General features: G+C 39.4%; 1 protein-coding gene across 1 annotated transcript; it reads left to right on the top strand.

Annotated features, from left to right (window-relative positions):
- Positions 1 to 1,911: 1,911 nt before the first annotated feature.
- Positions 1,912 to 25,649, top strand: tmie (transmembrane inner ear). The gene is made up of 4 exons (XM_036519554.1): positions 1,912 to 2,019; positions 8,352 to 8,469; positions 11,314 to 11,463; positions 25,324 to 25,649. Exons 1-4 carry the CDS (start codon positions 1,912 to 1,914, stop codon positions 25,647 to 25,649), a joined length of 702 nt encoding a protein of 233 aa, XP_036375447.1.
- Positions 25,650 to 26,660: the final 1,011 nt, after the last annotated feature.

Here is a 26,660-nt window from a genome sequence, read left to right on the forward strand (position 1 = left end):
CCTCATCTGTCACCCAAAGAAGCCAAAACTATGACATTACACAGCCAAAGTAACAGACAAAATATCCAGTTCCCTCAACAGCGCTCATTAGATTATAATAAATTTGACTGCATCTCCGGCAATGCTCAGTTTCAGTAAATGGTGCATCTCTCGTACAAATAAGCTACTGTAAACTCCTTTACAGGGCTTTACGGCATCAGTTATAGAAAGCAGTGTTATAATGCAAAATGAAATACTCTCATCTATCATTAGTTTTAGAGCATACTGATCATGTTACACCTCAATATACACTCTGTGTACCTCAGCATCCCCCACAGTGACCCCCCCCCCCCGCCAAGTCCCAAATAAATATTATACTTTTGCTACAAGTGTCTGTGCTTTTAAAGCATATCAACTCCATGTAAAGGAATGTGCTCCAATAAAATCCATGTTGTTCCACTGTATCTGCATCCAGTCATTTTGTTCTGCGCAGTGAAGCTGTGACCGTTGCATTTTGAGCCATTAATTATCAGCGCCTTACAGAAAATGCAGGAAGGTAAATGTAAAAATCGTCCCATTTCCACCTACATGACATCTATGGTGCCAGTAAAAAGACAGAAGAGCTTGCTGAATACAGAAACCAGCCGAGGATTGAATGCATTCTGTGAAGTCAGGGACAGCAGTGTGGCCAACATGGTCAGCACAGTCAAGCAGTCTTTTACAGCACTGAACTCTTTTCAGGTAGGAAGAAATATTTCCTGAACACAAGATGACAGAAGGTGTTGTGACTCCAAGCAGACAGCCACACAGTACATATGTGAAAACATATAATATAGGTGAATACAATCTTATGTTTGAGAGCGGATATGGATAAAATTAGCATTCCTTGGATGCTACACAAGCACAACGGAACTGACGGATAAGTGTTTTTTGATTGTTTTCTCACAGGCGGCGTTGGGCCTTTAAAAGCACGATAATGTGGAGGAAACAGGAGACAAAACATGTCTGCCTAAATGAACAGGCCGCTGATGACGCTGCCAGAGCACCGGCTGTGACCTGTGCGCTGGAGTATGCTGAAAGGCACTCCCCCCTCCCCCCTCCCCCCTCCCAATGCAGTTCCCCCCCACACACACCAAGGCTGTAACCGTAAGCGACGCTGAGCCTCCTCTCACACGGCATTGCGTAACAAACAGCGGAGTCATTGCTTGGCTTTCATAAGAGTTCACCTTTGCGTTTTCGGCTCAGCGAACTTAATATGGGTAAACATATGGTCTTCGGTCTTCAGAGCGCGAGGCTGCGGCGAGTTGCCGGTTGAACGGCAGTCTTCAGTGCAGAGAAATTCCCTTCTGCGGGACCAGCTGGTCATCACTAATAAATACCTGAAGGAGGTCTCAATTCCAGGAATTCAGAGGTTGTGTACAACGTGATTCGGCACCTGCACAGGAAAGCCCAAGGTGACACAGCATTTCTTAAAGTGCACAATGAATCCCACATGCCTTTGAAATACAAGTGGCAAAGAACAACCCAAACCGAGAATAAAGGAAATCCCTATAATTTTATACAAGTCATACAATTCAGTTTGCTTGTGTCCTGTCCTTTCCAGAGCAGCCTCAACACACACACAGTCCCCCCGTCCTCCATGTGTAGTAAGCTCCTGACACTTCCAGAAGAAAGGGCTGTAACTGACACCAGCCCCATTAATTAATTAATGGCCTCTTAACTGCCGGGTGGCTTGGGGCTGGGAGCTCTGGAGTGGAACAGTCGCTGCTCTGTTGCGGGTGTGGAAGGAGAGCGGTGCTGCAGAGGCGAGGGGCTGTTGTCAGCAGCCAGGCGACCATCAATCACCCGGGCCATTGTGGTCCTGTAACGGCTGTGTGCGCGTGGGGGGGGGAGAGCTGGGGGGGGGGGGAGCAGCAAGGCAGAAGAGACAAAATGGAGAAGGATCGGCCGCCGTGGCCCTCAGTGCCCGCGGTGGCGTGCGCGGCGGTGTTCCTCTCCGTCTGCGTGCCCGCCGCCGTCCCCCAGGTCCCGGATCCTGAGGTAAGCCCGAGCTCGCAGTCATCGTCGCCACGGCCGCCCGCCGTCATCGGGTTACAGCGGACTGCCACGGGGGGCTAGACGCATCGCCTGCCCGCCGTCCTCACGCCATTAAAAAAACGTGTGGCTGTAGATTAATGAAATTTAGCACTGCCTGTCTTTAAAGACGCTCCGTCTGCCTTAGTTCTTATGTATTCTTCTCTTTATTTTCTACCTTTTGTTGTGTTGTTGTTGAATTGTTAGCTTGGATACCCAGTGTTACCCTTTGCTATAACCTGTGCTTCTGGGTGCCTACATGAATAATTCTATGCAATATTTGAATGTTTTTTATGAACATGCTGAGTTATTCTTCACCAGAAACAGGAATAAATCGTTGTTTAGGACAGACAAGCCTTCAGCATAACAACAGTGACAGTTACAAATATGAGAAAGCTATTTGAAAATATATACAAAAGCAGATAAAGGCATCAGTCATCGTATAATTATAAGATCGATTGCAGAGCTGGAACAAAATTAGTACAAAAAGAAAATTAAACTGGTGGCCATTGTGTTGCACGGAATTGTACAAAGGCACATGGTTGTAGAACAAAATGTATAGGCAGCTGAAAAAGGTATGGCAGAAATGTTCATGTTCATGCAAAATACTGCACAGGCTGTCCATTGGGTGCTCAAATTCAGAATAGGTAGAACATTTTAAAATGGTATGAAATATAACCCTGATATTGTTACCTCTTCTCAGTCTGTAGGTGTTAGCTATAAGCACTATGATGTAAATGAGCAAACTGCCAGCCTGTCCTTGCTGGGTATTAAAAACGGTTGCAACGAAACTGTGACTAAATGGATTTACAGCACATGTCTGGTAGAGGGACTGATGGCTTTGCTGTCACTTCCACGGCTACTTTTGTCATCTGAAACAGCGATCTCAAATCGGGAACTGGGATTTTTTTTTTCTTTTCCAGATCTAGCTTTGTAGCACTATTATGATGCTGTAGGTCTGAGATAAGGACGACAAAATGTTGCATGTGCTGACACACGCAACAGAGTTAGAAAAATAACAGACAGCATGAGAAGGAAAGAGAGAACAAGAAAGGCACATATAAATTGAATTTGTGACCAACAAGCACTTTTCAACTGTGAATCTATCGGCTCAGTTTCAGCGTGTTATCCAATGGTGTGTTGATGGTGAGTCAGACACAACCCCAGCAAATCGCGTAGGACAGGACCACACCCTGGAAGGGACACCAATTAACCACACACATTCATGCATTCACACACACACACACACACACATGCATCCACAAACACTCTGTCATCTTTTTCCTCATGCGTGTACACATACACACACGCAACATATACATCCGCACACAAATGCTCTCTCTCTCTCTCTCTCTCTCTCTCTCACACACACACACACACACACACAAACAAACAAACATTCACACATGCATGCCTCATGCATATATGCATCCACAGACAGGAAGGAGGAATGAGTAAACCCCCTACCACAGGGACCATGCACAAACTCCAGATAGTATAAACTGTAATCAGCACAGATCAACCCTTAATTTGGAATGTATAATGTAATTACAAAAATAATTACAGCAGATGGCCAAAGCTGACCCATGTTGGACCTTCCTTCCTACTCAGACTAGTCCATTTAATCATAAATTTGCCGTACTGTTTATTTGTTGCTGGCAGAGAAACCATCATACATAGACATTTGCTCATTAACTGAAGCTCAGACATCTCAGTGGTCGCCTTTGAAACAAGATAATAAGGTAAACATTCTGATTTTGCATCTCTGTGACAGAACAATAGGTCTGAACAAATACTTAGTAATCACTAACGACTACTAAAAATGAATCGCAAAAAATGATCTCAAGCCATGTTGTGAAAATCGGGGTTTCGGTAAATTGCTCTAGACGTGATATAACTCTTTTACATCAAAGTTCAATGAGTTTGCAAAAGTGACATAACTTGTGTGAAAAAGCTTATTGAGAGGCAGTATGTAAAGAGAGTGCTTGGGATTAAAAAGTAATACATTCCTGCTCTTCACATCTTCTCTTCTCATTAGTAACTGGTTTGGGCCCCGCAGTCTGTGCATAGCAAGTGCCCTGTGAAAATAAAGTGCCACCCATCTGTGCAGTCCTCCCTCATCACTGTCTTTATTGTTAAAAATGATCAGAGTGCAGAGAGCTCTCCTGCCCGAGGTTGTTGAATTAGAGTAAAAAGTCAATAGCGGCATGCTTTTTGCTGAAAGAAAACCTCCCGCTGTGCGTCTCAGATGGCAGCGCGTTACAGAGATTAAGCAGAACGTATGCATCATCTCCAAAAAATAAACATCGATTTATCCATCCTCTCGCAGGTGGCTCTGAAGAGCAGGCCTCCTCTGTTTTAGTAATGTTTTCCGTGCAGATGCTGATGTTACATGATTGCGATCCCCCAAAGACTGTCTCCCCCAGAATTTAATTGTGGGTCTTAGTTGCAGGTCACATGCTAGGTAGTGCATCCTGTGCTAAACTGTAAGCAATCTGTTGGTTTTAGTAAGTCTTCAGCTGTGACATAAAAGCATCCTATGTTGGCAGTGAGATGTATAGTAAACACAATACAACACATGCAAACCCTTATTTTCAAGTGAAATTTTAATTTTTCTAATGTGTATAAAGTCAATCATTTAAGTTGTGTATGCATTGTAAGATACCCACGTGGTTATTTTGAAATATGTCAGTAATGACTGCTCGGTCATCAGATCTACCATAAACAGCTTCATTGTAGGTCATTGTCCTTTGGACCAAACAGTTGGGATTGGTTAACTGGTCCACACTTGTTTCATATTTTCAGAGGAAGCAGCAGAGGCCAGACCTGGAGCTGCAGTTCCTTGCTTGTTTTTCAAGCCTACGCAGGCTGTCCCGGTTTACGGCCTGCGTTTGGCATTTATAAAATGCGACCATTGTAGCGTCCGTACAATAAATCCAGATTTATACTAAAAGAGCGATGAGAATGAGAGCATGAAAGAGGTGAGGCAAAGTCAGAAGTCTGAGAAGGGCGAGTTTTTTTTACGTTTTCCCTCTGCCCATCAGTTGCCTTTGACTTTGACTCATTTTACTTTATCACTCAGGGAAAGGCACGAGGGGGACCTGAAGGTTTATATCGTGCCTTTGTATGTCTGCTGTCTCGTTCTCCCTGTAGCCTAAATAAGCACCTGTCTGAGGAGCTTGATCTGAAACCTGCTGCTCACAGCGTGCTCTCATTCCTGAGCTGCCACGCAGCGTACGTCACAAGACTGAGTATTTATACCTTTTTTGTGTGTTTGTGTATTATACCGAACTAATATTTTAGGAGCATTTGACTTAATCCCAGTCCTTTTTGTAACATATTTGGTGACTAGCTTATGTTCTGAAAGGTAACTTCTTGCTTAAAGTATTGTGACTGTGGGCAAAATGAGATTCAGATCTCATTGATCTGTTTTAGGGTGGAGGTTTCCAGATATGTGTGGTTGTAAATGCACGGGCCCGCTTCACTGTGTGAAATTACATACATACAATGGATTTTCTGCTATATCAGGTCAGAGGCAGTCAATACGTTGGGGATCGAGTGGACGTTAGATGGCACCTTCTTCCTAATACCCCAACAGAATTGACATTATCTCTGCTCTAATCTTCTGTCACGGCACAAAAGGCAGTGATTCGCTGCCACAGCCAAATGCTCTTGGTGTTGTTTAATGGTCAGTGAATGAGCAAAAGTGAGGGTAACGGACGAATCGCATGTACTCACATACACAGGTGTGGATATACGAACATACACGCACATACACACACCAAGTCTATGATATGTTTAGCATTTCTAGTTTTAGGCTTTGTGTTTATACTGAGGTTGGTAGATGTCAAAAAAGATTTACATTTTCATATTATATTTTATAGGATTTTTTAGGATATTTTATATTTTAGGGATTTTGGAGCTTATGGTCTTAAATCAGGGATACGCTGACACATTTTATTTTCTGCTTCTATCTATATTGACTGTGTTTCAAAACGCTAAAATCTTCATTTTTTTTTAAGCAGTAACTTCAAAACATTTCAATTCGAATACAGAGCTGACCTGTTGCTGTAACTATTTTGTCTTAAATCTACCAAAGAACAGGATTTTGTTCGAGAGTTTAGTTCAGTGATGGCATGTTTAAGATGTTTTTTTTTTTTTAAGATGTTTTTTTCTGTGCTGGATTTGCATATGGCATTAATTCTGCTCTTCACCTACTGCAGTTAGAATGAGCCCCTGAGGCCTAATCCTGAAAGATGCTTTTTTAGGTGCAAGATGAAATAGAATACTTACCCCTTTTCTCTGTGCTTACTTTGGAAATGCAGATCCCCATGTCAATGCTTCCGTTCTAAGAACAAACTTGAAATAATCTTGCGGAAGGCAGTGAAGTGCTGTCACCAAAGTCTTCACTTAAGATCCCGCTAGAGTGATTTTGGTGGCAGAGCAGTATATTAAGTCATGACATGTACATCACCACATGATTATATATCTTGACTACAGTATTATTATTATTATATCTGTTTATGTGTTTGTATATAATACAATATGTTTTACTTTTAATGGGGTTATTATTGGCATGCTTCTTGCTGAAGTATGCAACATTGTTCCAGGATTGGAATCTGCAGCCATCTGGCTACGATTTATTTTACTTGCACATTTTACATTTTACACTATGTACCACGTACCATGGCTCCAAACAATATGCTTCTCCTCCAAGGTGTGCCTTCTGAACCCTACTAGGGATGAGCATGGGGCTTTACTTTAAAAGAATTACTGCTATGTGGGATTTATAATTGAAAATTGTCTCGTAGATGTACAATAAGTTGAAAGAATATATAACAAATCAACAAAGACAAAATGCCTTTGTTCACATGTATCTCCCTGAAGTTAGACACAAAACTTAATTTAAGGATATACAACACTGAATCTGGCAACAAATTGTGCAAAATGAATAACCACATAGCATTTTATCAAAATCAGTTTACACAAGACAACCCTTGTGTAAACTGGTTGTTAGAAATCCACTCTGCTGCAAAGCAAAGGGTTTTTTTTTCTTTTTTTTTCACAGACCATTTTTTATGTTTCAGTTTTGTGCTGTCAGTGGGATGACAAAGAAAGCTGACACAAAAAAGTAACACAAAGAATCAAAACAAAGATCCCCCCCGTCCCCTGTCCATATCGCGTCAAAAACACTGGCAGGGTAGGTCAACCTGTGTCGGTAGGACGCTGCTTTGGAGCATTGACACGTTGTCAGTTATATCATTTGGAGAGAGGGATTTGTGTCAGGTCCGTATAAAAAAAACCAAGGACAGTAAAAAGGGGATTTGGTTAAAATGACAGGCTTTATTTTAAACATTTTGTTTCTGAGAACAAAAGCTGCAACACTGCTTTTGCCTACCTGTAATTTCATTGCTGTATGCCTAAAATTCTTGTCTTTGTCACACATCCTACTCTCATTGATAATCGTACTAATATGAGCAGGGAGCACAGGTAATGAGATCTCCCTCACCTCTCACTGTATGTGCTTTAATGTTTTATCCTCTGCTTTTAATTGGCTGTGTCTGAAGTAAGCTTTTTGCTATAAAGATATGTCCAGTTAATTGCCCTCTCAATCCATTTACTGTAGGTTCAGCAGGCTACACTTTGTGAATTTTGACACACTGTGGCCGCCTCTGCTGATTGACTGCTGCCTCTTTATAATGTATGTTTAATGTAAGGAAGGTTATATAGTCTGAACTTTAATAACTTAACTTTTAATAATATGATAGCAACTTGTACGGTCACAGGAGACCGCATAACAGCTTGCATCATCAATTGATTGATGGTGGAGGCTTTAACCAAGCACTATATATATATATATATATATATATATATAATATATATAAGGCAATTTTTTTTCTGAAGGAAAATTTTCTATTCACTTGTCATCAAAATTAGAAGTGTATAAAATCTTGTTTCCCACCTTGTTTTTTCTTTTTTAATTAAATCCAGTTTTCCCCAGAGCATTCTCTCAGGAACAGAATTTGAATTTACAATGCAGGTCTAATAATAATAAAAAAACAATACAAAGTTTTAATGTGGAACACATCAATATTCTGCAAACAATCTTTATACAAAAACACCCATCAAAGACTCATTTGATTGTTGTACTTACTCAGTTAATCCATTCTTGGTCCCAGCCACAGGAGATATGTGTTTAAGATTTCTGTGGTTTTATATTTCTAATGACATCCATCTGCAGGAGTTTTGTATGCCATTGTCTCATAATGCTCTCTCTTTGTCTCCTGTTCGTGCTGTAGCTTTTACCCACAAGTCCTCCCAAGAAGCCAGATCCGGTCACATCGGAGACGGTTGTTTTTTGGGGCCTGCGCTTATGGCAAGTCATTGGTGTGTTCTCTATCTTCATTCTGGCAGTTGGTAAGTTGATCTTTTTTTTCCAAGGCGTTGTTTCATAATGTATTTCTTCTGATAGACAAATGGCTGAACCTGGCTAATATCTCTGGATGCTGGTTAATAATAATAATAATAATAATAATAATAATAATAATAATAATACAGAACAGACAAATAACCCCCCCCCCCCCCCCATTTTAACTTGTGAATGTATGTGTAATTGTGTTACGAGTGACTCGTCAGTTTATTATCCTTGCCACAGCTCAGATTTTTGTCCTCAGTTTCACTTGTTGGTTTGTGAGCATGAGAATGTTGATGGGCATGAGAATGTCGATGTGCATGTGAGTATGTCTGATCAACCATTGGACAATGGGTTAATTGCATGATTGGCCACGCCTACTACCAGCTAATATTAATGAAAGAGGATTGTGACAGAAAAAGTAGAGCACGATCAGAGCAAGTGAGGGTTTCTTGTCAAATGAAGGAATGAGCATTATAAAAAGCCTGTTGAAGTCAGTGGGATAGTGTTGTGAAGTGAGGAATATCATCCAGGGATATCATCAGCTAAAGGCTTGTTAGCAAGCTTACTATAACACAGGGGATATTCTTAACAAATGCATGTCATATTTTTAATACGTCATAGCAGTGGGTGGGGAAATGAGCAACGTTGGGGTGGAAGCAAACATATTTCAGGTATAAAGGTGGCATCATTTTTGACTTAGCCACTGTATGTTATCTGCCATATTTTAAGAAATGGTTAACTAGTTGCGGTGCTTGTTCTCTCTCGCCTATCCATAAGAGAGCAAATTAGCCATCATATAGCATAAATTCTAAGTAGAAATACTCAGGGAGAGGTAGAGAAACCAACTAAATAGAAAAGATATTAGTCATCAGCTTGGGCTTTGAATACAAATGTTAGTTTAGGAGCTGCTTCTGTGTTGGAGCTGGAGAAATGCAAGTGATGCGAAAGTGTATAGGTTTTGAAAGTTTAGGACAACACATTTTGGTTTTGAATAGAGCCCTTGTTCATTTTGCATTGCAAAGTGTGTTTGCAGATGTCACATTACGTTTATGAATTTTCCCTAAATGTACAATATTACACATTTTCAGTGAATTATGCATGAGCTTTTCTGCATATGTAGCATTTTGTCACATCTAGGAGAAATGGCTAAATTCTAAATCATGAGGTTTAAAAACATATTTTTCAGCCATTTCATGTCGGGAAAGATTTTTGTTGTTGCAGCTGTTGTCAGCCAAAAATACATTGCATATGTAGAAAAATATTGTTTCAAACAATTTTACTTCATTCTGTTTCCACTGAGGGTCTGGAAATCAGTAGTTATGAATAAAAAAAACACCATTAAATATGGGAAAAGTATATGCTGCAGCCCATATCCATTTCTGACCTGTTGTGGTCTTTGGTCACATCTGGATTCCTGACCTCTGGTATATATCTAATTTTCTGCTAAATTGCCCGCAAGGAAGAATTACTGTGAACTTAAAACATATGTCCAAGGTTTTATTTTACTGCATGTTCATCTTCAAATGCATCAGTCTTTCCCAAAGACCCACCTTTTGAGAACTAATTCTGAATGCTAGTTTTTTTTTTTGTTTGTTTTTTTTTGGAAGGACAGTGATGCATTCTGCCACTATTACATGTCACAGGTTGACATCAAAAAAAGGTCAGATCAAATTGCAATTGACATGGTCCTGAACGATAGTCTTTGCTGTAGGAAAATGAAAGGTCAAAATGACTAAATCTCAGATCTGCATGGTCTACATGTATTATCAAAGAAAAGCTCCCACCACCCACCCAAGGCATAGTTCATACAAGGGTAATCATGACTGATTTGGGCACTAAAATATGAACAAATCAGGAGAGACGTCAATTAAGGTTTCCAAAAATGTTTCACTACAAGTGGCAATCACTAAATTCAAAATGTTTGTATTCTCCCTCAAACTTCTCAAAAGGCTCCAGCTGAAGAAAACCATGCCAGTATGCAATAATCAAATGTTAGCTGTTTGAGGGGCATCTGTTGTTTTGTGCAAAAATCAATGGCTGCTTTACATGTCCTTGGATACAGCAATATTGTTTGGATTATACAGTGCACCAGTGTGAAGTATCCAATTTGCAAATTCTGCTTCTTAATTATGAATCATAACTGTGCTAATGAAGAATACAATACTGGATACATAAACAAGTCCATCTGTGACTACAGCTGTTGAATTTACAGATATGAAAATCTGTGAATGAAATTCCATCCTTTTGAGCTATAAGCACAGAGTAAGACATTTACTGTAATTCCATAGTTATTTTTCAGTTATGAAAAATAGTATGCAGATAAAACATGTTTCTATACAATGCATTTCATGTAAAGGGTCAGAATATCTCCTTCTCTTATTTCTGTATCTTTAATCAAGGAAAGTCACCAGAAATCTGGAATATTCAGGTTTACATATACAAGTAAGATGATCATTGTCATGAATAACAAACATTAATATATTGGATTGCTTGTCAGACTTTCACATATTAATGATAGACCAAATATTCTTTTACTAAAAGTTTCACTTTGGATTCCTTCAATTCATTGGTGATGCACTGGCCAGAAAAAATTTAACAATGGCACTAGACAAAGCAGTCAATCTTTCCTCAATTATAACATGATGACATGTTGATATTGCCATTACGATATGAATAAACATTCAGAATGGCTGTGGTTATATGCCACTCAAATCATCCCTAATGAAAGATTTATTAGAAGAAAATCACTTGCCAGCGTACAAAAGCTCTTTCATAAACGTTGTCTTTGCTTGTGCTCTTCAATTGAATCCCCCCCCCCCCCCCCACCATGTCTCCCATTACAACAGTCATAACACTTTGCTGCATCTTCAAATGCCGAATCCCCCGAACCAGAAAGGAGATTGAAGCACGGCACGCACAAAGGCAGGCAGCGAAGACGTACGCCAACACCCTCGAAACAGTGCCCCCTCTGAACGAACTGACTGAGATCCCTGGGGGTGAGTAAGATGTATTTGTCCTTTCCCCGTGCCAGCACTATAACAGCACTATAAAGCAATATTTCATGTGTGGCCTTTTTAGTCAAAAGCAACATTTCATACCGGCACTGTTTTTTTATATTTTGTTATTGTAATGAAGCTTTTACTTTTGAATGAGTGTGTGGTCACTGTAATGAATCACAAATTGGAGGAACTTTTTATTTTGTCATTGAAGAGCTGTAACAACCTTGTCATACATGGCATAAAAGGCCTTCCATTTTCTGTTGGAGTTGAAAATGTGTCTCTCATAGAATGGTTGATGCTTTGAACCTTCTCTCCATTTGTTTGGTTCTGATATTGGCACGGGGTGTCTGTGTATGCCGTTTGCTAATGTGTGGATGCGTGTGGCTTTGTCAGTTCTCTTTCGCATGACAAACAGCCCTCCCCGAAGAGCCCCCTCCTCCCTCCGGGGCAAGATGACTCAGTTCCCTCAACCTCTCTGTGTACAATCTTTGACTGAAACTCACAGATCCGTTTGAGGCAAAACGGAGAATAAAGGAGATTAATCACAGCTGAAATTCTGTGGGGCATAGAAAAATAAATAAAAAAAGACACCAAAGTTATTTAACTAATAAATAGTAAGGTTCAAACTATTGAAGGTCACACACTCACAGGCTTACAAAGATGCACTTGAAAAACTGGCATGGTTGTCTAAATAGGCTAAATAAATCTGAATCAAAAATGTAGCGTTCTTTCCACACGTGTACGTGTATTACTTACAGTATGACACTGTGTATTAACATATCTCTCTAGAAAAAGACCAAAATGATACTCATGATTCATCACAATCTTAATCTTCAACAAGTACACATTTTAATTTTGTTTATGAGGGAATACCAAACTTAATGATCTAAGAAAAATGGTTTGGGTGCATTTTATTAGCTAAATGCAACCTAAGTACACGGTGTTCCTGTGATGATGCCAAATATATTCAACAGAAGGAATGTATGTTGCATTACAAATATTAAATTTCCCCTCCATCACTGCATACAGTGCAGTCCTGCATATGATGAAGCTGTCATTAACCCTTATAGATACACACAATGTATCAGCTCTGAGTAGAGGCACAGATGTAGAATATGTCTTTAGTTGCATATATTCTAGTGCACTCTATCTTCAAAAAAGTTTGCCATTGGTAATGCTTATGGGAAAAAAAAACCTCTTTTTTAATAGAGAATGTGTTTAGAATTTTGAAAAAATTAATTATATATGTCATGGATGGAATTTGTGTGCAACATTCCTCTGGAGCTAATTTACCATTATGAAGTGTAAATCCTGTTTTAAGGCATAGCAGCTATGTATCTATCCAGCAGATGCGTCTTCTATCTTAAAAGAGCTACCAACACAATTGATTAAAATGACACCAACGCAGCCTCTTACAGTAGATTACTACTTTCCTGTAGGCATTTCCTAATCGCTCAAAAACATGAGACAGTTTTACTGTTCAGTAATGATCAACACTAGACCATTTACTAGGACAAAAAAGGCTGCATATGACGTCATGGGTAAAACTCTCTTCAGAGGCTCCCAAATGGATCAGCCAGCTAAAGTGATTTTTTCTGAGTGCAGGCTGAGATCTATGGCCCAAGCTCAAGCCCAACCACATCATCAACTGAAAATGGCCAGGAGCCTGTAGCAGTCAGACAAATTGGCTTGGTTCTGCTGGGGATTGGGATGGGTATAGTATGGCAGCAGGGTTCCCTCATTTCTACACTGAGGTGCCCTGTAATGGCTCATGAGGTGCCTCGAGGTCCCTTGGCAATATCACTGGGGAAGGGTCCATAATTCAGCCACCATTTGCTCCACTGTGGTGCACTGTGGGACCTGCGGTGTGAAAAATACTTAGTGGCTGTGTTCCGAATATACTGGAGGATTGCACTTGCTTCACTGCCTGTGAGAACACAGAGGGTGTGTGAGGAGATGAAGTTAGTGTACAGTCGCTGATCCCAAATTCTGAGAGGGTAAAGAGCATAAGAATCACTTTCCTATTAGAATTACAATGCGTTTATTGTCATTGCACATTGTTGCACAATGAAATCTGCTATTTCTGATACAACGTCATCCAAGAATGAGAAATATGTGTTTCTGTTTGGGACAGGCACAGCCCATGAACACTCTTGATGTGCCGAGCTTTTGTGGAAGTTTTCCCTCCTTTTATTGCAAGCCAGCTATATTGTCCTCCCACGTTGCTGGCACAATCAGACCATACCAGCATAAATCACCTATATGGGCTTAGGAGGATCACAGCTGGGGCTGTGATGAATTAACAATTTTAATTAATCGCATGAGTTAACACATTCATTGACGGCAATAATTAATTTCCCCAAAATTTGTTGTGAAATGTGGGCATATTCAAAAAGAAACACTCAAACTTTTCACACAGTTAAGAACAAAGTACCACAGTGATAAAATAGTCTGAACTTTCAGACAGAAGATGAAATTTTGCTGCTTTTTTCATAGCTAATATATCATTCTGTAAGTGTTAGACCATGGTGCCAATCATCTAGAGTGTTTAGCACATACACAGTGTACATTTACATCATAGTGTAGGTATCCTGATCTCTGAAAACTTTTTCTGGTTAAATTACACATGGTTAAGTCTTATATTGAATGCCATGTTTAATATGGAGAGCACTGGAGCATCATAAGTTGAGATGAAGATCGCTGAACCGAGGACAGTTTCTGAAGGTTTTGGGTTGAAAAGTCCTAAATATTACAGGGTTGCCAGGTCCTGTTATACATTCCCCTTGTCATTGCTTAAAAAATCCCCCATTTGGAGCTGCTTTTCCAAAGACTAATCTAACCCCAAAGGTATCAACTACCTTAACAAATTAATAACACAACATGTCTATTAAAACAATTTAATAGTTACTTTAATAGTTAAATATTTTAAACTATTTCATCTTCAACGAAACACCTGTTTACACAATTTAATATCTTAGTAAAACATCAATGATATTAGATTCATTTATTTATTTTTATTGAGGCTGCCAGCTTCATCACTGTCATTTTGTAGTGGTTGTCTGGTTTTGCCTTGTCTTACTTCATTTACTAGCATGCAGTCAGTTGTGGTTGTGGTGAACACTACTTAATCTAGCTAGTTAAATAGTTACAACAAAAATCAGTCCTTGGGATAAAGCATGCATTGCAAAGTTCTTTGTAAATGCCACACTTTGTTTTCATTAAGGGATTACGACTGGGACGGGGGGTGCAGTGTTCCAGTTGTTGGATACTGACTTTGGGCTGTGTTTTTTGGATCTGATCAAGATGTGCCAGATTTAGCTGAGTTGGTTAATATTTAATCAAGCAGACACAAGTGTCACCTTTTTACCAGCACAGGCACAATTGCGTTCATAAATTTTGAATTATTTTTTTTTTTTTACAAGTTTGGCAGCACTTGCCAACCTGTGGTTCAAAAGAGAAAAAAGTCACACTTGCAATTAATTGTGAGCCAGAGTTCCCAACAAATGTTGAGTGAATGTCTGATATTGCCAATGTCTGTCTCATCCTCTGCTGGAGTGAAAGTCAAATGACAGTCTAGTTCTGGCACATAGCTCAGTGGCCCGGTGTAACACCTCTCTACGAGATAGGGTTCCAGTCTCATATTCTGTTGGAGTGACAGTCAAGTGACAGTGTGTTTCTAGCTCATATCTCAGTGATGTAGAGTGATGGTTCTCTACAAGGGAAGATTCCTTAGTATTGATGCCCCAGTCTGTCAATCAAAAGAGAGATTAAAAGGTAAATCAATCCAATCGCCCCCTTCTGCTTTGTACAGAGTTTTATTCTCAGAGTGAAAGGTCTACATCTAGTCATGCTTTTGTTTGGTTTCAGTGCATACCAAGGAGGTTTGAAGGCCACCAGCTGTCTGCAAATTTTGTTTCCTGCCATGAGAATAGCATTAGGGATTCATAAATGAACTACTTGATTATGAAGTTTAATCACGTTATCCTGAAACAGCATAAACACAGCACTTATTAACAAACAGTTCACTGACAGCTGACACATGCCTGGTACCACATCAGTGGTGGCTCATCTCATAAATCACAATACTTTAATTTATATGACAGCTGACAGCTTCATTACAGCATGCAAGAGACAGACTCCAGCTGCACCATGGTTTCATTCATCATTTCCTTGCGTATGGTCACACTACACGGTATTGCTATCACTTCTCTTCAGAAACAAAACATGAATCCAAAAAAAACAACAGGTAGCACTTTAGATTAAGCTAAGTACAGTGGGAAAACATGGCAATTAACCCAAATTAGAAAATAACTGCAAGCAACCATGTAATGATGGGGAAGGGAGAGTAGCTTGTGAAAACTGAGGAAGAGTGTGAATTACAAACTGATGTAGAGGGCTGAGGGCATGTCAGAGGGCTTTGCTTTGACTTTGAACAGTGCCCTAAATACAAAAATAGCATGCAAGGACAAGGGTATAGTAATTGCTGTACTAAAATGTGTAAATAAGTGTGTATGAATCCCCGATGAAAATGTATGTGTATAATGTGTGCATAAATGTATAGGGGAGCCATGAAGTGTGTGTATCCTACATATGCAATACAAACAATATATGGAGATACTGTATGTATGATCAATTTAGTTTTAAATGGAGCCTAATTTTTGCCCAGTTAGTCTGTTTCCTTACAATCACTGATAGCAGATGTTCAGCTTTGTGGCCACTTTCCACTTCATTTTTCGTGGTCTTTCCACATCTTTATGATGCCTGCCTCAACTCTCTCTCTCTCTCTTTCTCTCACTCTCTCATGTGTGCTTCTCCCTCTGGTCCTTCTTCCTCCTCCTCCTCCTCCTCCTCCTCCTCCCGGTGGTGTCCCAGCCGCCGCAGACACCGCGGCCCTGCAGACAGTCTCCGGGCAGGTGGAGGCCCGCAGCGCCGGCCGGCCCCCAGCCACAAGGGGGGGTGACGAGCAGGCTGCCCCCCCTCACCAGACGGAGACCGGCTGACTCTCTCTCTTCTCTCCTGTCCTACTGTCTTCACACCGTCCTGGTGCTGTCAGCCGGATGTTTCCAGAACACCAGGCCAGTCCTGAGAAGAGTTTTAAGCCTCCTGAATTCCAGAGGAGAGGTGCTTTTTTTTGTTGTTGTTGTTGCTGTTAAGAAATTGAATTAACGAGTGAAGGTCTAAATAGATCTCCAAGAAGAAACATCCTCCTCTGGTCTTTTGGACAGATCTAGTTCAAATTTGATTTGTTTTGAAACTTGAGCTGGAAAATGAGGAATAGATTGACCATCTCAGACACAGGACGCAAAGATTTGTGACAAAGTAGAAAAGAGTAGCTACTGTTGAAGGTGAGCTAGACAAATGGAAGGGTTCGCATTGATAATGCATGTGTTTGGAAATAGTTTTGCTCTCTCTCTCTGATGTCTGCTTTTTGTCTTTTGTCATACCTCTATACGTGTGCTAAAGGCCATTAGAATGATTTTTAAAAGCAAACACATATCCAGTACATATCCCCTGACTTGCATTTAACCTCAGTGTTAAGAATACCAGATAACTGACAATATCATTTATAATTTTGCTTCAGGTTGTTAGATGTACAATATTCACCTCTTACCCCATTATTATCTATCGTCTAACCTCCTAATTATAGAACAAAAAGGTTAAAGTGCTGCATAGTTTCCAATCGGAAACAGTGTGTTAATGTGATCAGACCATATTGTTTGTGTATAATTCCTCTGTTCATAATGTGTTATTGATATAATGATATCCAGCTGTTAATAACCCTTATGATTTGTTGTAAGAACTGGCCAGTCAATTGCACAATTTTCATCATATTGCTGATACTGTAAATATTTTAATGGTCATTTATCATGAGAATGTTTTGCACAGATTGCATGCTCTTCAATTCATAACTATTGTGTCAAAATATAAAAGAGTATTGGATAGGATGTGGGCAGAGTGTGTGAGTTGTCTGTCTTTGCCTTTTGTCTCTACCTTGGTCCCTTTATCTATAATCATTCTTTTTCATGCGTCTGCTCATAACACTATATATGTACTACAGGCTGTTAGAATGCTTTTTAAAAGGAAACCATGTTTAATCTTTTTTTTTAATAAAGAAAAACATCTGATAGGTACATTTGTTTTCACATCTTCCATAAGAATCGGCGTATTATACTATACTATTACCTAACTGTCCCGATCAGTCAATTTTAGCATTAAAATTTATCATTATGTGTAAGGAGGCACCACTGACAGACAGTGTTTCTGTGATAATTGTTTGAAGGGAAAACTCATGTCACTGTCAAAGTCTGATTCCCACTGACATAATAACAAAAGACAAACCCCTGTATTCAAGTACCATTTGTCCTTAACAGAATAGACGTTAGGTTTTTTTTTTTTTTTTTTTTGAAAATAAAACAAATTCTCATTCTTTTTGGTCTTCACTGAACTTGCCAAATATATTTGTGTGTCAGAGTTAAGGTAAAATGTTGAAGTAATTCAGAGTTTAGTAGTATAGGACCCTGACCAAACAGTACAGAAAAGAGCCATATATTGCAGCATCAACAAGCATGAAATTTGTGCTTTGATTAAATTTGCTTGCACTCTGTTCAAAAAACGGGCAAATCAATGTGAGCAGCTCTGAGACAGGATCAATGGCAGATCAGATGAACTGGCACATTGAAACCAAATGTACACTAACTTTGACTAAACTTTCCATTGCCGTGCGCATGGAGGTTGAGCTGAAATAGGCAGCTGACGGGAAACCATTACTGTGGGCACGTTTCATTTAGCCAATCCACTGCAAACCACATTCGGTTCCTTAGATCCTTCTGTGTGGCCATGATAGATTTCCATTTCTTCATACAGTGTGCTCAGACACATATGGCTCCTAAGGCCAGCTGCCCTTCAAAGAAGTTAGAAATTTCAAAAGGAAATACCCTTTAAGTATTAGCACTTGTCCATCCTCCATGCGAATCACGCTGCTATTCTAACTATACTATGCTATACTAACTATACTATGCTATACATATACTATACTATACTATACTATGCTATGCTATACTAACTTAAGTTATTTTTTTTGCATGCATGCATTACATATAATATGTATGTATATGAATTTGAATAATGTTTTATTTACCCATGACCTCATTTTGATAATGTATTCAAATGACTTCGAGCAAATATTCATGCAGTGTTGGAGGATTTCCACCTGAACTGCTGCCGATGGGAAGGCTTAATTAGGCTGTCCACTAAGTATGTGGTGTTGAAATGTAACAGTGTGAGGTCTGGTCTAAGCAACATGCCCCAGTGGCTGCACAAGGAAAACACACAGTAGGCATGCAGATTACACACCTCCCACGGATGTTTGCTCACCCTAATATTATCATCAACTGATTTTCCCTTTCTTCACTCTCAGAAATGCTCTCCCTTGATTCTTCCCCGTCATTATGTTGGCAGCATGGTCCGGTGACATGTTTTCCATTTAGAGCTTTCAAGATTACAGCTGTGGACTGTATGTCGCGGAAATAAATAACCTTGTCACAGCGTGTGCAAAAGATGAATTTTCAAAACCGAAGTGGTCGATGTCTTGGTTCGGTAACTGGCAGCTCGACAAGGATTTGCTGGAATGCATTAAGGCAACAGCTGTTAAAATGGAATTTATTCAGCATCAATCCATTCAAGTACCAATAATGTGCCACAATGACAAGATATGACTATGATTCAAAAATACTTAAAGTGACTTGCATTAAACCTCAATGTTTAGAATACCAGATACTTTACACCATTACTGATAATTTTGCTTTAGGTCTGTCACAAAAAATAGAGGTACAATATTGACTTTATAAGACGAAAGGGTCAATGCTGCATAGTCTCCAATCAGAAACAGAGTTAGACATAATCAGATCATATTGTATTGTTTGTTCTTCAGTTCACAATGTGTTATTGTGCAGTCAATGATATCCATCTGTTTGCATCTCGTATGGTTCTGCTGAGAAGCACTTCTGATCAAGTGTGGAATGTTGATCGTATTTTATTGTAAATCTTGCATTCTTCATTGAGTGGCATTTTTTGTGAGAATGTTTTGAACAGACTGCATGCTCGTTTTGTAATTATTGTGACAAAATATAAAAGTGCATTAGGTAGAATGTAAAGAGTGTGTGAGTTGTCTTTATCTACCTTTTGGTCTTGATCGTTGTCCTTGTATTTATGTATTTTTGTTTATACTTTTATTTGTATTCATTCATCTTCAAACAATGTAAAGCGAACTGAGAAATTAAGATTGTTTAGTCAAAGAAATAAGTTTATGCTGGGAGCACAGCCTGCTTTTGCCTGCTATTTTGTACAGCTCTGGGCCTTGTACACCTCTTTTTAATATGTGAGACTTTTCCCAGCAGGGTGCTGGCAAATCTGTGATCTCACGCTAGGCTAAATTGCAGATAACCAGAGCGCTCCACTAGGCCTAGAAGATATTAACTAGTGCAAAAATATGCCAACATACCTTTGATTAAAAAGCTCTCTGTAATTGCCCTCAACAGATGTCAGCTATGGTAGCACAAAGTTTAAGGGTTTAGGGCTTCTCCTTTAATTAACACAACCATTCCTGCTCATTCCGCCCTAACTTTAGTGTTTAGTGTTTGTCTACTTGTAATCACTGTAGCTTGAATTCAGTATGAATATACATGTTCATTTTTCTTAATCAGCATTCAACTTTAAAGCTGTCTTACATATTTATATGACAGACTGTCCGTAATTCTTTATGGGAATGAGGACAAAAAGTGAAATGATGAATTATAGAATAGCAGAACAGGAGAACTCCTCCTACAAAGGTCAAGGTCATAACCCCTGGAAAACCTTTATATGGACCCCATATGTTGTACAAGGAAATTAGAGGCCGACTTATTTTTTCAGAAATAGATCATGGGTTTTGTGAGTGTAAATATATTTACACACACACACACAAACACACAGAAATACAATAATACATATAAGCAGACTGAATGTCTGTATGTGGCTTGACTTGGGTGAAACTGACCTGTCTGTATTCAAATTACTTCCAGACAGACAGGAAATCAAATGATATACAAATTCTAGTTAATGCCTATAGGTGTAAATGTGTCGCTCTTTTACAGGGAAAAGCCAATAAGTAGCTGAAATATTTAGAAAATTGGGTCATTATAGTTTCTCCTCCTGCATCCCTATAGGCAGTTTACAAGCCTGGTGACAGTCTTCTTGGCCTGGTGGCCCAACATGTCTGAAAAATTCCATTTACTGCTGGATTGTTCTAAACATCCATGTCTCAGCCAGAGCTGAGTGAGTGTAATGAGTGTTTTCAGGGCTAAAATGTTTCATTTGATCCTTTGCATGTTTACTCAAATTTTTTGTGACTGGGCAGCAATAAAGCCAGTAGGTGCAGCCAGTGCTAGCAAAAACACAATGCGATTTCAAGTCTGTTTTATTCTGTACTGGTAAATTCAGTATAGATTTCAAAATGAAGGGAAATGAGTAATACAAACTGGACCCACAATTTACCAAACCATGCTGAGAAAGTTCGTGATCATTAAAAAAGCAACTAGGCAATTATAAAACTGATCTACCTTCTAGCATTTCTAAATTTACCTGCAGTGTTGATTTTTGGATGAAGTGGAAACGGCATCACTGTAGATGTGTCTGAAGCAATGATTCGGTGGGGGGTGGGGATCAGCCTGTAGCATCACATGAAGACAAGCATCAAGGTTTGTAACTCAAAGCTGGCTGGGTCAAATCCCAGATTCTGCTCTGCTGATATACCCTTGAGCTAGGTGCTTAACCTGAATTGTTTCTGGAAATATCCAGTTGTATAAATGGATGGTGTGTAAAATACATAAGTTCCTCTGCATAAGAGCATCTCTGCTAAGCAAATGATGTACTTAAACGGCCAATGACACAGAGAGATGCATGTTTTACTGCTGTCACAACCAGTCACAGTTAGAACACACGGGTTGCACTCTTTTATCGATTCTGCCTTTCCTTCTATGGAACCAAAATTCTGGAGACTTGTCTTTCCATGTTAGTACGATTTCTCATTCATTTACTTTAATATTGATACATTTCCTGGTTTAAAATGTGTGGGAGCAGATAGAAGATGAAATGCATTAACGAGATACACACATTGGACTAATGAACATGCAAAGCAGGACTCACTAGAATGATCAGCTGATATTCCTACAAAAACATGTGTTCACTGGTCACAGGTACTACCATACATAACCTCATATATACATAACCTCAAATAATGTCCGCTGTCATATGGTGTTGTACAAGAACAAATCACCATGTGTCCTGCGCTGTGAGTTGTGGTCCTAAGGGAATGACAGAGGCGACAGAGATGAGACCCGGCTCACAGTGGGATGAGGCCTTCCAAATCCCCGGGCCTCGCTCAGATGTTATTGGGTTGACAGACAGGGGTCGTGTCCTGCCCTTTTGGCTGCACAAAGAAGCAATTTATGATTTACGCCGGCTTCTGTCCAAAAGACCGGGGAAGCTGCCTAAATCAGTCCGCTGAGATCTCTCTTATGCTGAAGATAAGTCTGTAATGAGTTTTCTTTTTTTTTCTGTTAAATCTTTGGAGTTTTGCTGGAGATATCACAGTGAAATTGCAAATTGTAGTCTGTGCAAGTCTCTTATTTTTGTTCTGCTATAAGCCTCAAAACCCAAAACAAGACAGATCTTATATGTACAAAGGGGAAGTTTAGTGCTTGTGTGCTCATTGGATGCTCACTGTGCATGTACTCTTTGAATAATTAGAGTTTAACGATTAGTGCTTTCTGTGTATGTTCAGCAGCGAGTAACTGAAGGTGATGGTGAGGTTCTCAGCGTGCACCGACATGACGAATAACTTGAAAACTCGAGTATCAGTGCGAGGTTCTCACTGTTTATCCACACAACTGAACCAAAGTATATAGCGACAGCACAGACAGCTAACTATCTCACCTCTGCACCAGGTCAGACAGATCAACCTACAGCCAGTCTGATCAGCAGAGTAATGGGATGGAGTCTCCCAGATGTCAGTCCCTGAAAAGAAATCTTTGTTTTCCTGTATACTTTTTGTAATCTAAAGTCTTTCCTTTCCTAATGCTAGGAAATGCATTATAATTCCCCACCACCTGTTACTTCCCATAATTACCATGTTAATTACATGCAGAAATGTTGAATATATATCACATGTGCAAATAGTCTAGTTATGACTATTTATTTTTTTTTACTTGTCTGACAGTCTTTGTAACCCCTATTCGGCCCCAAAATCTATATTAGAAGTAAAGTATTAAAGATCACTACTCACAAATAATATATAAAGGGAATGTAATGTTGCTCAGATTAATTCAGTATGCTCAATCAAACATCTAAGAATTTGGTAACAATAGCCTTAAACATATTCATCAAATGCACTAAATACTAAAAATGTATATTCTAATTAGAAACAGCAGAAGTACATTTCTTTTAGATGTGTGTTATGTGGTTAGCTTTAATCATATGTTTCAATAGGGGTGTAGTATTTGGATGTCGTTTGTCATTTAGATTACGATGTAGTATTTGGATGTCGTTTGTCATTTAGATTACGATGTAGTATTTGGATGTCGTTTGTCATTTAGATTACGATGTAGTATTTGAATGTCATTCCTCAATAAGATGACAAATGATACCCAAACACTACATGGCAAAGTGAAATATGTGACTGCTATTGAAATTAAACAGGAAATATCCGGAGGAAATAGAGGGAATAAAATTTAAAAGTGGCATTTAAAACTGTGGTTTACCCGTTCATTGATTTGTAAATGTGAACAGGACGTTGTGATACAGGAAACAGATTTCAGGGGAACACACCACCCGTGCTGTGCCACCCGTTAATTATCCTCATGTATAACCTCTTGACTGAGCACGGTGCACGAAACTGCACTTTGGCATCACGGGGGTAGCACCGGCTGTCAGAGTGTAGGAATGTGACTCAGAAATGTGATCTGCGAGAGGCTGTGTGGGTTTTAATGTTGCCGGCAGAGCTGGTAACGCCCATCGTGTTTAGCGAACTGAAAACCACAGTGCTGCTGTCTCCGAAGGTCTCCAGCACATCTGTGTGGAAGCCTTTTCAAATCAATGCATTTGTTTGCACCCTTCCCCCCCAAGAAAGGATCAATACAATCAATAAAGTACCAGCACACGAACCGCACATAAAATCAATCCTTAACTGTGTCACTTGTATGCATATGGAGCCTAGACAATTTCAGGGGCTTCCGGTAGATAATCATCAGCTTTTTCAAGGTCGTGATTCCCTGAAATTTCTCCATCAAATGGTTTTTACCCCCCAAGGCTGGTTCTAGCCCTGATGAGCAAACAGGTGATCAGTGCTCCATTCATGGAGCTGTGGTATAATAAATGAGATTAGGACATAAAGAGAACCATAGAAGAATGAAAACTGGGATTCTGAAATAATCATGGGAGTCAATTATTGTAAAATGAAACAAACAATCTGACAACAAAAAAATACTGAAATAGTACCGTTGATAATCAATCGAGAGTCATTTTCAACTTTGTCTTCTTCATGTGCTATTTTGTGTCGTGTTAACAGCAACAATAACCACTCATGCGTCTTAACTAAGGAGACCAGCTCTGTGTTGCTGTGGAAAAAGGAATCAATTAAGAAAATGCATATTAACGTTGATGCTATCGGTGTGTTTCTTACTAACTCTCTTCAGCTGCAGTTGCTTGGCCTATCAGTCTCAAAGCTCAGTAGCCAAGAACCAGCCTATGCTTCTCTTGCTGTAGATTGTTTTTTTTTTTTTTTTTTTTTTTTTCATTCTGCTTCTGTTTTTTTCACCACAATGTGTTGCGCTCCATGTGACATGCATGAGCCTATAACATGCATGAAAAACACTTTCACTGCGTGCTGAAGGTTGAAGTGATCTTTCTTTTTGCTCCTTTCGCCACAGAATGCATTCCCTAAGGCACTTGTCGCTGGCCAAATTTTGTGAGATTAGAGGCGTTTTAATCCCTCAAACGGTTTTAATTAAAATTTCTGGGAGCCACTGAAGTGCAAAAACATTCAATAGCCATAAACTGGAAAAACGAAGAAACAAATCGGAGGAGAAAGGTGGCTTTGTTCACATCTAGATAAGCTGATGTGAAAGAATGTAATCTGACCTGAGTGATGCGTATGTACACAGGACTTTTATTATGCAAGCAACTTCTTTAGCACAATCGAGAGAGTCATTTTCAATTTGGTGGTCTTATTCATGTGCTATTTTCCTCCATCTGTGGAGTGTTTACAGCATAAAGCACAGAGATATTTATAGTTTATTTACCCAGTTGTTGCGCATATCAGCAACAGAGCAAGATGGTTTACGTACTTGCATGCTTGAAAAGTAGTCTTGATGGATGGGCAGCTTTCAGTAAACGTGTTGTGAATACAACTCATATCTACCCTATTAGTAGTTTTTTTGTGAAAATGTACAGTAATCAGCCTCCATTTATCCTAAATACAGATCTGGGTGGAAACTCTCTAATCCAGGACTAAAGGTGTGCTGAAAGCATGGGTCCAAAAACAATGAATTTCTGAAAAGGCCTTGTAAAATAATGCTTGGGGTATTTTGAATCAAGATGCAAACCGTTATCATTCGGAAGCAAAGGCAATCCAAACAGAAATACCCCAAGGAAACAAAACCAACAACAATGCAGGCCATTATTTCCAACACAATATTTGAGATACTTGGCATATTTTTGACAGATTTCAGTGCAAACTTGTTTTGGCCCTGCAGCATACTACCTTGAAACTAACTTGCGGTGTACAGCATTCAGTGATATTTCCTTTTTTCTGCCTCTGTTCAGCGGCCAAGGCTGAAGAGAAAACTGAGGTGTCCACTGTCTCTGGGAAAGTGGACGCAGAAAAGGGGGACAAGAAGAATGCCAAAGATGGCAACAAAAAAGACGGCAAGGGTGCCAAGGAGGGAAAGGCGGATGGGAAGGAGGCAAAGGAGGCATCCACCAAGAAAAAAGGAGACAAAGCTGACGACAAGGGCACGTCCAAAAAAGGAGACGCGGGAGGAGGAAAGGGCAAGAAGGCAGGGGAGAAAGGGGGAGGAGACAAGGGAGGAGATAAGGGCACAAAAGGCGGGGCAAAAGGTGGAGCCAAGAAACCACCAGCGAAAAAGTGACAATGGATTTATACAGACTTTGAGTTCTGTCACTTTACATGTGGCTTTGTTTCAAGACCACAGACTGAAACTTTTTATTTTTTTATGATTTTGGGATTTAATTTTGAGTATAGTTTTGACTTCTATTGTGTAAACATTTTGAAACCAAAATGAATGATTTTCTGAAGCTTTGCTTGCTTTGTTGAGTAATTTGATTGTGAGATATGATTAACATATGTCTCCCATTTAGTAGGCAGTATTAATAACAAAACACAAACCTGTTTGCCTTTGCACTATATGATTCATACAGAGGTTGGACTTATGACCTTCTACCCATTGCACACACCACAAAACCACCAATCAGAAAAATACTGGCTATCATATCCATTGTATGTAAATGTGTTAATTATTTCCTAATTTCTAAGTCAATATGTCAACTGAAAATTCTGAACTTGTTTCTTATGCATCTTTATCATATTTCTTCTCAGGATAATTCCCAAAAATCTTTGTCATTTGGGCCTCACATTTTTTGACACTTGTCAGCCATTTCTGACATCAGCAAAACTGAAACATCCAAAATACTATTTCAATATATATCTGTTGTCCATTGCTCATTTTCAGCTCACCCCACCTGTATATCACAGTTGTACACTTGTTTTAGTTACAATGTAACAACAAAGTAGTAATGATATTCATTGCTTAAAATGGACAGGTCCATGATGATCTGAAAGGTATTTCACATCCACATAGCTCTTGTTGAATGGTCCATTTATTGTTTTCTAACAGAATATGTTATTAAAATGTAAGTGTTCTACAGAGAGGATGAAAAAATGAGTATATCGCTCACAACAATTTGACATTTTTGACGTGGGAAACGGGCTCAGGTTTTCAAACAGAAATTGATTGTATGTAGATTACTATTGTGACATTGCCTCTAGAGAGGAAGTACTTTATAATCTTAGTTGTGTTGACACTCTATGTAAAACAGTGATGCAAATATGTAGCTGAGACAACGCTGATGAGAGGAGGTAG

This window comes from Megalops cyprinoides, chromosome 24, assembly GCF_013368585.1.
Source record: "Megalops cyprinoides isolate fMegCyp1 chromosome 24, fMegCyp1.pri, whole genome shotgun sequence".
Taxonomy (NCBI): Eukaryota; Metazoa; Chordata; class Actinopteri; order Elopiformes; family Megalopidae; genus Megalops; species Megalops cyprinoides.

Bases quoted from the DNA above. Each gene is read 5' to 3' on its own strand.
- tmie (XM_036519554.1), top strand. From the start codon at position 1,912: ATGGAGAAGGATCGGCCGCCGTGGCCCTCAGTGCCCGCGGTGGCGTGC. The intron at 2,020-8,351 runs GTAAGCCCGAGC...TTCGTGCTGTAG, and splicing joins CCCAGGTCCCGGATCCTGAG to CTTTTACCCACAAGTCCTCC. The intron at 8,470-11,313 runs GTAAGTTGATCT...CCATTACAACAG, and splicing joins TATCTTCATTCTGGCAGTTG to TCATAACACTTTGCTGCATC.